Source organism: Helicoverpa armigera, chromosome 7 (assembly GCF_030705265.1).
Source record: "Helicoverpa armigera isolate CAAS_96S chromosome 7, ASM3070526v1, whole genome shotgun sequence".
Taxonomy (NCBI): domain Eukaryota; kingdom Metazoa; phylum Arthropoda; class Insecta; order Lepidoptera; family Noctuidae; genus Helicoverpa; species Helicoverpa armigera.
In genome coordinates, this window is record NC_087126.1 from 5,043,208 (window position 1) to 5,057,783 (window position 14,576).

At 37.6% G+C, this 14,576-nt stretch overlaps 2 protein-coding genes and 1 long non-coding RNA gene across 3 annotated transcripts in view; 1 reads left to right on the top strand and 2 right to left on the bottom strand.

Moving 5' to 3' along the window:
- Su(var)3-3 (Suppressor of variegation 3-3) overlaps positions 1-14,576 on the bottom strand; it is a 223,690-nt gene that overhangs the window by 113,100 nt on the left and 96,014 nt on the right. The window lies entirely within an intron of this gene.
- LOC135117059 (uncharacterized) overlaps positions 1-14,576 on the bottom strand; it is a 162,620-nt gene that overhangs the window by 90,500 nt on the left and 57,544 nt on the right. The gene's annotated exons all lie outside the window — the stretch shown is intronic.
- On the top strand, positions 6,795-11,526 carry LOC110370307 (toll-like receptor Tollo). Its single transcript, XM_021326053.3, has one exon. It carries the CDS (start codon positions 7,126-7,128, stop codon positions 10,945-10,947), a length of 3,822 nt encoding a protein of 1,273 aa, XP_021181728.3. The 5' UTR covers positions 6,795-7,125; the 3' UTR covers positions 10,948-11,526.

The window sequence follows — 14,576 nt, forward strand, 5'->3', positions numbered from 1 at the left end:
TCAAATAGCAATTTAATGAAAGTAAGGCTTAGGCGATACGTCGTTGCACAATAAGCATAGGTAAGCTTAGTGGTGCGTTACTGAAGTTGCAGGATTCGTGTGTAAACGCATCAGACAATACAGAAAAAAAAACACAAGTTTAAACGCTTCCTATTCATTTTTCAATATATTTTTAATCTATGCAAAGCGCGTACTTTCGTAAGCATTTATTATTAGTAGGGATCATGTACAATATGGGGCTACACCATTGTGAGTCACCCAATAGTGGGGAGCTTTGATAGAGGCAATGAATAACATAACGTTTAAATAGAATAACACGATCCATTGCGGCTTGTGCAAGCAATGATTGACACGTGATCCGAGCACCGTGGATTGAATAGCTCATTCAATTTCGTGTATTTTTAGGGTTCCGTGAAAGTAACCAACAAAGTACATGTATTTTTATGTGTTATTAAATTATTCGGATATCGCGTACAGAAAAGAAGGAGGATTTGATACGAAATCATTGAATTCATCGGCCTATACATATAAAAAAAACGTTATTTCCTTCTTAAATGGGTTACCATTCAAAAATATTGTTTTGGATATTTATCATTGTTATCGAAAGATCGATATACTTACATACCTAATAAGAAAGGCTTTTATTTCGTAATTGGCATGCTGTATAATTCTTACAGTTGATATCTGTAATCGATATCGACGGAACCCGATGTCGACAATGCAAGAATTGCTTAACCTACTTTTTTATTCAGGTACCAATTTTTATTACCCTATTGTGGGATAAGGATTAGTCCGCAGCAATGTGGAAATTATTTAATAGAGAGTTAATACTACAATGCGTTCGGGTTATGAATTGTTCACTTTTTACACGGACACCCAAGTTAATAAAAATGTTCATTCAATTGTCATGCTTTTGATAAAAAGACTGATCAAAACTTCGTGTTAAATCAAGAGTTGGTTATTGTCTGCTCCCCGCACAATCTTTAAAATCATCATATTTAATAGAAAGAAAAATCCAAAAATCGACCGGTTCTAGCTAAACACATAATTTCAATTCAGAATAATTTAAATACACAGATAAGAATACTGAAGTGGTATTCAATGATAAAATACAACCAAATAATACATACAACTGTTTATTTAAATCGATAAGATATTTTTGTGACGCTAACTAAATCGCATGTGTGTGAAGATAAGGATTCGGTGGGTATGCCGAAAGCCCAGGCCATTTCGCAGTTGAATGGTAAAAACGCGGTAGCCGGGGCCTAAAAAACGTAAAGGGACCACCATGTAAATTATTTCACTGCCTGGCCAACTTGAATTATCGTACTCGAGTCGCAATAAAACTCCAACACCGGAGGTTTTATCAGGAATGAAGGAACATGTTGCCATATTTCATTAGGCGAACGGCAACGGACCGCTTGTGTACGGGCGCAAAAATATTATATTAATCTCCCAAGTTACGGCGTTTGCATCATTGTGTCCCTTGTACAGTTGATATTTATTGTGTTTGTGGAAGGAGTAGGCGCGACAGACCCTTCCTGGCACAACACTGCTAAATTTGTCACCGTTGTGTTTATACGCCATAAATAACAATATCAAACTCCATTACCTTATTTGCATTCATTTAAATTATAATGTTATTTGCGTGTTTTTAGAATAAATGGTATATTAAATCGATAGTGAAATTAGTTTTTTTTAACAAAATTTTATAAACTGCTTCCATTTTAATGAAGTCCGCATAATTTTCTCTTAAATTTTATTATAGTAATCTTGTGCTTGACAATGTTTTTTTTAAATATCGTATTTAGATTTTAAGCTAGATAAAATAAAGAATAAATTGGAACGTTAAATTTATAATAATGAATAGATATACATAGTCGTGCAAAAAACAACTTGGGTGTACAAGCTCGCCGTATATTAAAGCAAAGAATTTAATCACATGAGTCAACATAGCGGCCGGTATGCCGATGATATCTAGAGACGTTCATTGGCGGCACACGAGCCGAACAAATTGAAAAGGTTGTGTGCGAGTGCGAACACAACAAACGTTACAATTGAAATTTCTAAGATGCTGCTAACATTCTTCTTAGTAGAAGCACGTATTTCTCAGAGGGGGGCGTCACGCAGGCCGACTCGTTATTACGAATGCTACCTAAAAAACGTTTGTCACACCTTTTAATTGTATTACTAAAACGGTGCGATATTGGCAAGAAACGTGACTCACGCTTCTGGAATGTAAGGTAAATCATATAATTGATGCAAAAGAATAAACAGTAATTCCTAAACCACCCTAATTTAATTCTAAAAAGACAGAAGATAAGAGATTGCTAGTCGGTAGACTAAGCTTTTATGTAAGCTTTCTATTAGACAATGGAATAGTGAAGTCAGTATCATACACCGATAACCGATGAATGTCACTTTATCAATGAGTCAGACAATCATTCATCAATCATTAGTCAGCATTGCAGCTAACCTTTCGTTGTAGACAATGGTAAATCAAATTGGGGCTTTGTACCCGATCATGGCGTACAAGATGTCAATGATTAATAAACGAATTACAGTAACATCAGAAGTTCCAGAGTATACTAATAAGCATCTTCAGGCGGTGTAGCCGACAGATTTCCTTTATTGTAACAAGCATTTATCTAATGTATAATATATCTTCGAGTCGAGCTAATTGAATGGGTCGCAATTAGCAGATGCTCGGCGTTCACCATTAGTCAGCGGTGACACGGTTTAGAGAGACGATAGAGAGGGCACAGATGTCGCTGGCGATTGTTTGCAAATAACAAAGTGAGCGAATGGTTCCGCAACAGTTTCTAATTGTGCCACGACAATGCGTAATCTAACCGGTCCCATTGGAAGGCACGTTGAGCTTCTCCCGAATAGCACAATAGGGATGTTGAGCGGCATAGCATAATATTTTTATTTTCTTAGTATTTTTTTTTGTTTTAACGTGTATGTATTGTATACAAAGTCTATATACTTTTAATATGTCACATTTTAATTGATACACATAGTTTCAATATATCTTTACTCTCGGGAAATAAATGAAAACCTTTACATAAATAATTACTGAAACTAACTAAGTAAACAACAGCAACTTACCGACTCTGAATGTTTTTTTTTTTGATACTGCCCAAGTATCCTTACGTACCAAAGTACGTAGAATTCTCGTATCTCAGTTTACGATATAGTCGATGGTTGCGACTTATAAACTAAGTTGTGTAATAAATCAGATCCGACTCCATGACACTTATGTTCTGCACCCCGTGGGTCCTGAATCGCCAGGTGCCGTAGCGAACAAATAAACTCGCGTTGGCTCTCGCGCGCCAAATTGCCCGTGTCGCGATCTGACGCACTACTAAGGGTTCCGTTCACGTGTAAAATCTCTTCAATTTACACGCTACAATTTAACCCGTCAGGGGTTAACACCAGGTAACATAACACTCCTAATGTTTAATGTGCGCATTAAGTTTTATTTTGTACATTATTCGTAAATAGGATTAAGTAAGGCCGCGAATCGTTTTATAAATCAGGTGCAGTTAACATACTATCTGCATTGCAACCGAAGCATACTTAGTTGTGAAATTATTTTGTGGACATTACCTATTTGTTTTTGCTACCTCAGAATTTGAAATCGCTAATGTTGATTACCTGAAACAAAAACAAATGTCATTAATGTTAATACGAAACCAACTACTCACCATATATAGAAATAAATTACTTTGATAAATACCCTGAGTACTTAACCCTAATTCTACGTCATTTCCGTTTTCGTGTATCCAGAGGCCTCGGCCGAACCCCAGACAGGACGCTAATTAGAAAATTATGTGGGAAATTATTAATAGGTCCGCCGTGTACCCGATTAGATAACAAACTAGTCCATTAGTCGACAAGGATAAAGTCTCGGCGATCCCTGAATCAAAGGGTTATAAAAGCTGTGGCTATTGTTTTAAGGTCTATTATGTTTCCTATGGAAGTAATTCAAAAAGTCCTCTGTGCATCGGAGGTGAGATAAAGCGGTAGCGAACAATACGCTGTGCGTCGTCGTCGGTCTGGGGGCGGGTTTGACGCGTGGTTGAAGAATGATCAACCGCGTGGAAATGACGACTTAATGGATTATATGTGTCCGCCGACACCAAGATAAGTGTCGCGTCGGTATCTGACCTGTCGCCGGAGATTAGGTCCCAAAATTACAAAAATTAATAACATAATGGAAATCGACTACGGAATGATTTTACACACCGATGAACTCAGCCGATAAAACCAAATAAAGTCGACGGCGATTTACATCTTGCCGAGTATGTTCGACCTTTTTCTCAGAAATCTGTTTGAATGTTTGTAAGACAGACGTAACACACGAACATATTTTAAATTAAGTGTTCAATGAAGGTAAGCTCAAAGTTGTATTGAAAGCTTATGGTAAAACGTGAATAGAAATAGGTGAGCTAGAATTATTCGAAAAGCTCTACTAGATTCAATTAAGATTTAAATATTCCAGGTGAATCATAAGCCAGTAACCCACATCAAACTCATGGTGTGCCCACGCGAACAATCCAACACCAAGGCAGTTGCGTGTCGACATAGGCACAGTAAATTGAATACAGCAATATTGTTATAACGGTCGATAGCAACCCTCGAAATATATATTAAATAGGGGCATAATAGCCCACGAACTAAATCTGTTCTTTTATAAACATAGGACAAGAAACGCCTCGCCACTTATGACAAAAAGTCGAAGGAGAGATCTCCCGCTGGCCTTTTGTAGTAAATGTCTCTAGGCGCGATCTGGACAAACTACCCGTGGGACTCGGTGTGAATTATAGAGGCGGTGTCATTGTGGGATGGACGCGATTCCTATTACAAAGCCATTTACGCTGTTTACATAAAGGAGGTGAGACGCGAATTCTATGGTCCCGACTGGTGCGATTGCAAATTTTCCGCTTCTCGCGTGTCAAAGGAGATAATTTATTGCAATTGAGATATAGCAGGCGCCTCGAGATCGGGGCCACAACACCTCGCATAAATAGTACCGCGCGACGGACGCGCCACGTCCTCCTATCATCCCGACACCAAATAAAATTATGATCATGACCATTTATTATACAAGATTAACTTGAATATTTATAGTGAACTAGTCTACGGAACATACTTTTATTACGTTAGAAATATTTCACAGGAATATTTGTATGGAACAAGGAATAATAGTTATAATAACAGAATGTGAAAACATTTGCGAATTCACATAACTAAAGTTCTGCGCACACGCATACACGAGTTAAGATTGTTTTTTAAACACAACTTAAAAAATATAGATGGGGTCATACGTATATGGTGAAAACATAGAAAAACATAGACCTTTTTATTATTTTTAGCACTATATACCCAATTTTAAGTCTTGTAAGAACAACGCAGACGGATCGCGGCCAGAAGCATGTAAACACCAATAAATTTTAACAAAGTGAGAGTTTTAAGATGCTCTTGGCAACCAGATGATGAGCTATTGTTCGAATGATATATTTGATAGACGATGGAAATTCAGGGCACGTTCGTTATTTTTTTGCATAAAGGCAGGTGTGAATGAGCCCAACAATTAGCAACTAAGCGGACACAATAGACACAGATGCGACGTGCCTACTTGTATGGCCACGCCATACAATTTGGAGTGGAATTTTATTGTTACTTAATGGCACAGATATTCGAATACGAGAAAAATAAGAAAGCGTTCCTAATAACACGTAAGGAATAAAAACGTTTAGCTCATTGGTATAAATCTTGAAAAATTATCTAATATTAGGGCCACAATTTGTTAAATCAAACGGTGTCGAGCAAATTGGCGGCTACACAAAATGCATAATGTGCAGATGTTTAATTTGATGAGAGGTTCGAGGCTCGACAGCGGGAATTATATCAAAATCGTTTAACTGAATTAAAGGGTGATTAAGCTGAAGTTACCTGGAAAGAGCAATTTTGTTCTACCACTAAAATGCAAAGGACTCAAAGTTCTCGCGTGCGTAACTCTAAAAAAAAAATATTTATACAAAATTAAATAAAAGGTCCTACCGTTTTTCTGAACTTGAATAAATTGAAGCAGTGGTGTGGTAGTTTAGTTTATTAAGTAATAGTTTATCATATCAGCAAGACCAAGAAAACATGAGAATTACCATTTCTTTATTATTTGCACGCAAGTTAAGCAGCAATCGCAGTTTGAGTATTTATTGCACACTGATGATAGCTTACCTACCTAACGTACCTACCCCTGCCTGAGCATAATCATTAATTCGATTAATTTCAAAATCAGACATTTGAACTATTTTTATTAAAGGGCTTTAAGGCTTTTTAATCGAAAATCCTAAGTAACTTGTATGTAATGTCGTTTCTATGTAAGTATTTAGCATAGGTACACTTAACTGAAACATAATAACTATCTAACATTAATTTCATTAGCGATAGTGAGTAAACAAAATGTCAACAGTCATCAAATGTCTGCAATACAATTCTATCAGCGGGAGTGTTAACAAGCGGCGACTACGGCAGTGCGCCCGCGCACTACCTGGCCAGCTGCCTCGAGCCCCCACCAAACTATGCGCGCCTTACCCCGCAACCATCCCTCTGTCCTGCTCACACACACCGTAGCAAAGCTCGCTCCAACACCACAAAAAGCGGTTTCGTTTCATGGCAGTGTGTGTTGCGTATACTTGTGTGCGTTCAGTGTATTTTTCTGACAAGCTTTGCAGCAAAACCGATAGAGCCACGCGCTGAACAGTCTTGAGGGCGCTTAATACGTTCTAACTCTAGGCGTGAATTTACCTGTTGGAACGCGTGAACCGGCGCGGCCTTGTGCGCGAGCGCACCGCAGGTTCGACTGCGACTCAGTTCCACCCCAGACCTCTGCGCGGTCGCTCGCGTCACGTGCACCACGACTCTGTAGGTTGCGGACGCACGATCCCATCCAATTAGTGTTCTCGCGAGAAACGAGTTAAGTGGCCGGTTCGACTAGTGAAGTACGCGACTGCGAGGCGAAACAAAATGAACTAGTGATGTTGATGTGAAATTGTAGTGCGAAACGATGATAAATAAAACTATGTAATATAAAGTGATAACAGTGAAAACAAAACAATGTACCTCACGCGGTTCACATGCGCCTTGCTGGTGCTAAGCACCGCTGTAACTGTCAGGGGTGCATCTTTATCGGCGGGTACGCGGTACCAGGCACCCGATGAGTGCGGGTGGATGACGGATTACGATGGCTCAGGAGTGGCTTTGCAGTGTAGATTAAGAACTATCAACAGCGAATTGGAGAACACAAACTTCAGTGCAATTCAACCGCATCCAACAGTCAGGTTGCGTCTCGAATGCAGCGACGCGCTTTTCTTCCAAAGCAGTCTCGCTCCGGGTAGTTTCCGCCAGTTGATTGAACTACGCGAGCTTACTATTGAGTATTGCAAAATCGGGAACCTTTCCGATAGCGCATTCACAGGTCTGCGTGAATTAAGAAACCTGACTATAAGGACACACAATACAGACTGGTCAACAATGTCACTTGAGATAACTCCCAGTGCTTTCTCAAGAGACGTCCAAAACTTGGAACGTTTGGATTTGAGCGAAAACAATATGTTAGTGTTTCCAGAAGGGGCACTATGTACACTAAGGAATTTGGAATATTTGAATATGACTGGTAATAGAATGCGCGATATTAGTCATTTTCAATTTTCTTCAGCCCATCGACATCCGACGGAGAAATGTGGAGACAATCTATTGGTCTTAGACCTTTCCCGGAATGTAATTGATACTTTACCACCTAATCTCTTGTCCGGATTAAGAAGACTGCAAAAATTATACTTCCAAGGCAACGGATTGAATTCTATCGCTGATAGAGCTTTGGAAGGACTCATCTCACTCACAACAATAAGATTTTCGGATAATCAACTTACTAGCTTACCTCCAGAATTATTCAGCGACACAAAAGAGTTGAAAGAAATTTATCTAAACAATAACACTATCACTGTCCTCGCGCCTGGATTGTTTAGCGATCTAACTCAGCTGCTAGTACTAGATTTATCATTTAACGAATTAACATCTGACTGGATCAATACTTCCACTTTCTCTGGACTAAAAAGATTAATGTATTTGGATTTCTCACACAATCGGGTGTCGAAAATGGAAATAGCATTATTCAGAGATTTACATAACCTGCAAATGTTAAAAATGCAAGACAATTTTATTGAACACATTCCAGAAAATATATTCAGCTCACTAAGCAATCTGCACACATTAACATTATCAAACAATAGACTTACCAATATAGAGAGCTATGCTTTTATGGGCTTGCAAGTGCTATCTGTATTGTCTATAGACAGTAATCGCATATCCAAAATACACCCACATGCATTAAGGAATTGTTCTTCGTTACAAGACTTGCACATCAATGGCAACCGGCTCGATGAAGTGCCACTTGCATTGAAAGAGATACCCCAGTTAAAAACTCTTGATTTGGGAGAAAATCTCATAGTTAGCATTGAGAATGCTTCATTTATGACAATGGAACAAATGTATGGACTCCGCTTAACCGAAAATAATATTGGAAATATCAGTAAAGGCGTGTTTGACAAAATGACTTCGTTGAAAATTTTAAACTTATCAAGAAATAAAATTCACAAGATCGAAGCTGGTGCATTCGATGCAAACGTCAACTTGCAAGCAATCAGACTAGATGGAAATTACTTGACAGACATCGGTGGACTTTTCGCTAAATTGCCTAATTTGGTGTGGTTGAACATTTCTGATAACCGATTGGAATGGTTCGACTATGCCATGATCCCAACTGGATTGCAGTGGCTGGATATTCACGCTAACAGGATCGCTGAACTTGGAAATTACTTTGAAATTGAATCGCAACTATCGCTCAGTACTTTCGACGCCAGTTCAAATAAGTTAACAGAAATAACTGGAAGTGCAATACCTAATTCTGTAGAAATGTTATATTTGAATGACAATTTAATCTCTAAAGTGCAGTCTTATACATTCTTCAAGAAACCTAATTTAACACGAGTTGATTTATATGGAAATAAGATAACAAGTTTGGACCCGAATTCCTTGAGAATATCAGCTGTGCCACAAGATAAAACCGTGCCCGAATTTTTCATAGGCGGTAACCCATTGGAGTGCGATTGCACAATGGATTGGTTGCAAAAAATTAACACTGGAAACAGAGCTAGAACTCAGCCAAAATTGATGGATTTAGACAGCATTAACTGTAGACTTTTATACAGCCGCGGAAATGCTCAAGTCGCTCTTATTGAAGCAGCACCTCACCAGTTCTTGTGTAAATATGAATCACACTGTCACGCACTATGTCACTGCTGTGATTTTGATGCCTGCGACTGTGAAATGACTTGCCCTAACAATTGCACATGTTACCACGACCCGTCGTGGTCAGCTAATGTTGTCGATTGCGCTAACTCTGGTTATGTGAATATATTGCCTGAGAAAATTCCAATGGAAGCCACAGAATTATACCTTGATGGTAATGATATAAAAGTCTTGCCAAGCCACGCATTTATAGGACGTAAGAAGTTAAAGATACTTTATTTAAATGCATCAAACATTGAAACTATTCACAATAGAACATTCAACGGGTTAAAAGAATTGGAAGTACTACATTTGGATTATAATAGCATCACGGCCCTCGAAGGACAAGAATTTGATGGGCTGGACAACCTACGAGAACTGCACATCAACAATAATAAGATCAAGCGGATAGGCAAAGAAATGTTCAATCATATGGCCCGACTGAAAGTGCTGCACTTGCATAATAATAGACTTGTTACCTTGACAGTGTGGCAAATCAATCCAGCTATTACAGAAATTACACTTGCTTTTAATCCGTGGTCATGCGACTGTGAATACACGGAGATGTTCCGCGAGTGGACGAAAAGAGTTAGTTCAATAACAGATCTGTCAGACATCAAATGTATTTATACTAAAGATAATTCTACTGAACTAACTATTTATAATGAAAGCATGTTTAGCGATCCCGATAGCGGATTTAAAATTTCAAGTGAAAATGGAACTTTGTGCACTGGATTGCCCAGCATAAACAACAGTATCAACGGAAATCTGACAGCCACTCGAACCATAATCACTAATGAAGAAGTGCAAGATTACATACCACTCCTTGTAGCCACTCTTGGATGTTTCTTATTCGTGTCACTAGTGAGCATGATTATTTTCATCTTCAGACAAGAAATGAGAGTATGGTTCCACTCTAAATTCGGTGTACGACTATTTTATCGAGCCAGTGATAGAGAAGACTCAGAGAAGATGTACGACGCCTTTTTGTGCTACAGTTCTAAAGATGAAGTATGGGTGACCGAGGAACTTGCATCCATGTTAGAGCGCGGTGACCCTTCTTACAAACTTTGCCTACATTACCGCGACTTATCCGCCCACGTGACTGAGAAGATAAGACAAGCTGTTGAATCTTCGCGTCGTACGATCATGGTGCTCAGTGAAAACTTTCTAAGATGTGAGTGGGTGCGTTACGAGCTAAAATCAGCTCTCCACCAAGTACTGAGAGACCGGCGAAAAAGACTGATTGTAGTGTTATTAGGACAAGTGCCTCAAAAGGATTTAGATCCTGACATAAGACTGTATTTGAAAACGAATAAGTGTCTCCATGCAGACGATCGACTGTTTTGGGAAAAGTTAAAGTTTGCGCTGCCCGATGTGCGCAATAATCAGCGATGTCGCGGAGTGCCGAGCCCGGTGGTGGGCGGCGGCTTGCCCATGCACCGGCACCACCACGCCAGGAACCACCTGGGCATGCTGCCGCAGCCGCCCGTGCACGGCGCGCACCCCGTGCTGCCGCCGCACCCGTCCCACACATCTCACCAAGTGCCACCGCGTGCGTCTCCCCGCACCATGTCCGTCCATGTGTAAAGTGTTAAACAACTGTGCAAATGTGACTCGCAGTGAACCAAGTGATTTTAAATGCGAATGGAGTGATCTAAGACAATATTGAAGTGACCGTTTTGTTTTAAAATTGTGATGGCTAGTCGGTTAGCGTTTACGAACTGTACATAATTAATAATATTGTAGTCATAGTAATGTAAATACGCCTGATTTTGTATATGTGTTAGATATAAGAATACAAAAAGTAATCTCTTACAAATGTTCGGTATTAAAAGGTTTGTAGTAACAACTTTGTTGTAATCACAATGTCTGTCATATCATGTGATCTGAGCTTAACTAAATCGGTGTATAAATAAATAGTTTTATGAGTTAGGCCTATTTAGGCTGTGTTTGTTAGGCAAAACTTGCCGACTACTATTAAATAAAATGGCAATAATGCCGCAATCTGTGATAAAATTAGATTTAGTTAGCGTTCATTTTATATCACATTAATGTATATTTTGTATCGTAGTCTGAACTAAAAAAATATTTATTGAGGAAAACACACTATCCAAAATCGTAAAATTGGAAAAAATTATAAATGAAAAATAAAATACAATTCAAACATAACAAGTTTCTTTTATATTTTAAAGCAATTACCCACGCCCTTATCACAGTAAAGAAATACACACACAATTAATTATTACAAGCCAAAGTAATTATGACTCACTTTTTATTCTCTAATTAGGTATTCAAAGATATTATAATACCTGAACATTTACTTATATGCACTGATAAAGTTAAATAACAATAAAATCACAACAATCATTAAAAAAACAAGCAATAGACACGAAGAGATAAATATTTATTCATTAAATCTCTGTTTAAGTATCTTAAAATAGGTTCACAAGATCAGTAAAAATAATAGTGCAACAATTAATATAAACACACATGATGTCAAGCAATGTAATTGCATTTAAAAGAAATATAAGAATCATGCATCAAGAAATAAATATTTAAATAATATCCATGTGTTATTGTTAATGACAAAAAGTAATTTGCATATAAATTGATAACATTCCTTTTGAAAAACCATCTGAATTTATTTTAATTAGAATGACTACTGTGACCATATTGAGAAGTTGCAAAACATCAGCTCAAATTGAATGTGGGTGATGTTTTCAGGTTTTATTACACTGCAATGAATAAGCGTTGCTATTTACAGAAAACTTTTTATTGAACAAAATAAACATGTACTATAAAATAATTCTGACATTAAAAATCAGGACCGAAACATAAATTGACAGCATGTTTTGATTTAACTAGTGAAATAACATAACAAGTATAAGATTCAATAAACACACATGTACATTATGTGTTTATTTGCACAAAAGTGAAATAGTTTAATATTAACATAGGACAAACTCAGCAGTGAACAAAAATGTGCAGAATCTAGCGAATCCTACGCATGGAACCAAACACCTATTCCGTAAGTGATACTTTATATTTCTAATATGAATCTAGGCATATTATAAGCTATTCATAAATCCGTTCTTATTGTTGAATATGACAATATTTGCCATATAACATAAAAGAAATAAAATATAATGGGATGATTAGCAATATGTTAACACCTTTAAAATTGCTTAAAAGGAATAGAAGGGTTATTTACGAGTCTGTTTATACAATAATTTACAGATCGAATAACTATTTTAACTAAATTTTTAACATAAATAAATATCCGACCAATATTAATCAGTGATTTTAAAGATCAGTTATTTGAAATGATGGCCAAAGTTTGTCACAGATTTTATTCCAGTTCTATTTGGTTTCTTATGAGTACCTATCAAAAAGGTACATTTTCCAATAGGCCTCCAATACTATTTGCCAAGAGTATACTCGTACATGCATATCAACGTGCGCAGAACATTGCTCAACATTCCATCGAAATGAGAACTCATAGCTATACGGGCAAATACAGCTAAGTGGGGAGGCGTGAGCACGCCAAGTTTTTTGCCACAGGATCTGTGTGGATCCGGCCGACGACCGCGGCCCTTCAATCTGAGCTAACGAGCCCTTGGTTCGCACCTAAGCAGGCGCGAACGAACCAACTGGACGCTTGGAGCCCGACGCTCGCCCGAACAAAAGGATAGCAAGTTTACACCTTGTATGCCGATTGGATTTACAAGCGTTTAACAGCCGCAACAATTGTTTTTTACTGTAGGGAATTAGCGATGTTGCTGCTGAAGCTTTGATGAACTTATTAAGTACGTACTTAGTTACCTTATGATGCCAATCAGTTCCTAATAGAATAATGGGATGGTGCTTGCTCAGGTTTCCAATTAGATGAACATATAAAAATTAGAGGTAAACAATTATGCAGCATTTTATACTCAAACGACATATTTCATATGCATATTGTGCGTTAGGTATTTTTATCATTTTACATTTTGTTATGATTTACGTGCTGTGGTACTTAATTTTATCACGAACACTCGGAGCCAGCTTTTAATGTACTGTGAAAAGCTGTAGAAACTAGTAATGCCATAAAACTCGAAATCAAAGTTCCTTATTTCCCATCGAGCCTCTATAAGTGGAAATGCCTGGATTTGTCAAGTTAATCATCATCATGTCGTCCAAGCCGTATCCGGCGACGGCGACTCCTAAATGTCTAACCCGGGTCGTTGTTATGATAGGCTCTAATGTGGCTAGCAAAACCGAACTTCGATCTAAAGGTCCGGCTACATGGCACACAAAATAACTGACCATCAGAATTAACTGTGTAGTTGTAGGAGGGCTTTGGTCGGGTCTTCCGTATTTGGCGTTAATACGACGTGATAAAAATACAGTTTTAATATTACTTTAACCTCTACTGAAGATGTAATTATTTTCTTGGATAATTATAAAATCTGTTTAGCTTTAATATCGTGTAATTTATAGACTAGGATATTAATTATGTTAGATCAGAAACATATCTTCGAAGCTTTTTGCTTTGCAGAATGTTTCTTTGCTTTTGGAATATGAATGCCCACATAAACGCGGTATAAGGTAATAATGTATCCCATCAAAAACATTAAATGTAAAATAAGCCAATCCTCTACGCAGTTCCTCCACCGTAAAAAGTTTTGAGATCGCATAGAAGCCAAGTCCTGTTAAACTTTAATTGTAATAATAAATCAACATTTTGTGACTATATCAATTAAATAGTTTTGTTCACATTACAATAATATTGACTTGGCCATGAGCACAATAAACTACAAATATAATACGGCATATCTTGGAGAGGTGAAAGTCAATCATGGAGTTTAATATCACAGAATTAAATACATTTAGTTTATTCAATCGTTACTAAATGACAGTCAGTATCATCCATCACTGAACTGCACATGTACTATGGCGGATGTTTAGTCCATGGTGATCTCAAATTCTAAGTCTTTTAAGTCCTTGTCTAAGTTCTTCAGTGCATAATCAGTCCAATCGTAAAATCATGTCCATATAGAATTTATCAATTCAATGGCATTTACACATTATTACAAGGAGCGACTTTTAACTTGTGCTCATGGCCAAGACAATATTATTGTAATATGAACAAAACTATTTAATTGATATAGTCACAAAATGTTGATTTATTATTACAACTAGCTTTTGCCCGCAACTTCGTTCGCGTGGAATAGTGA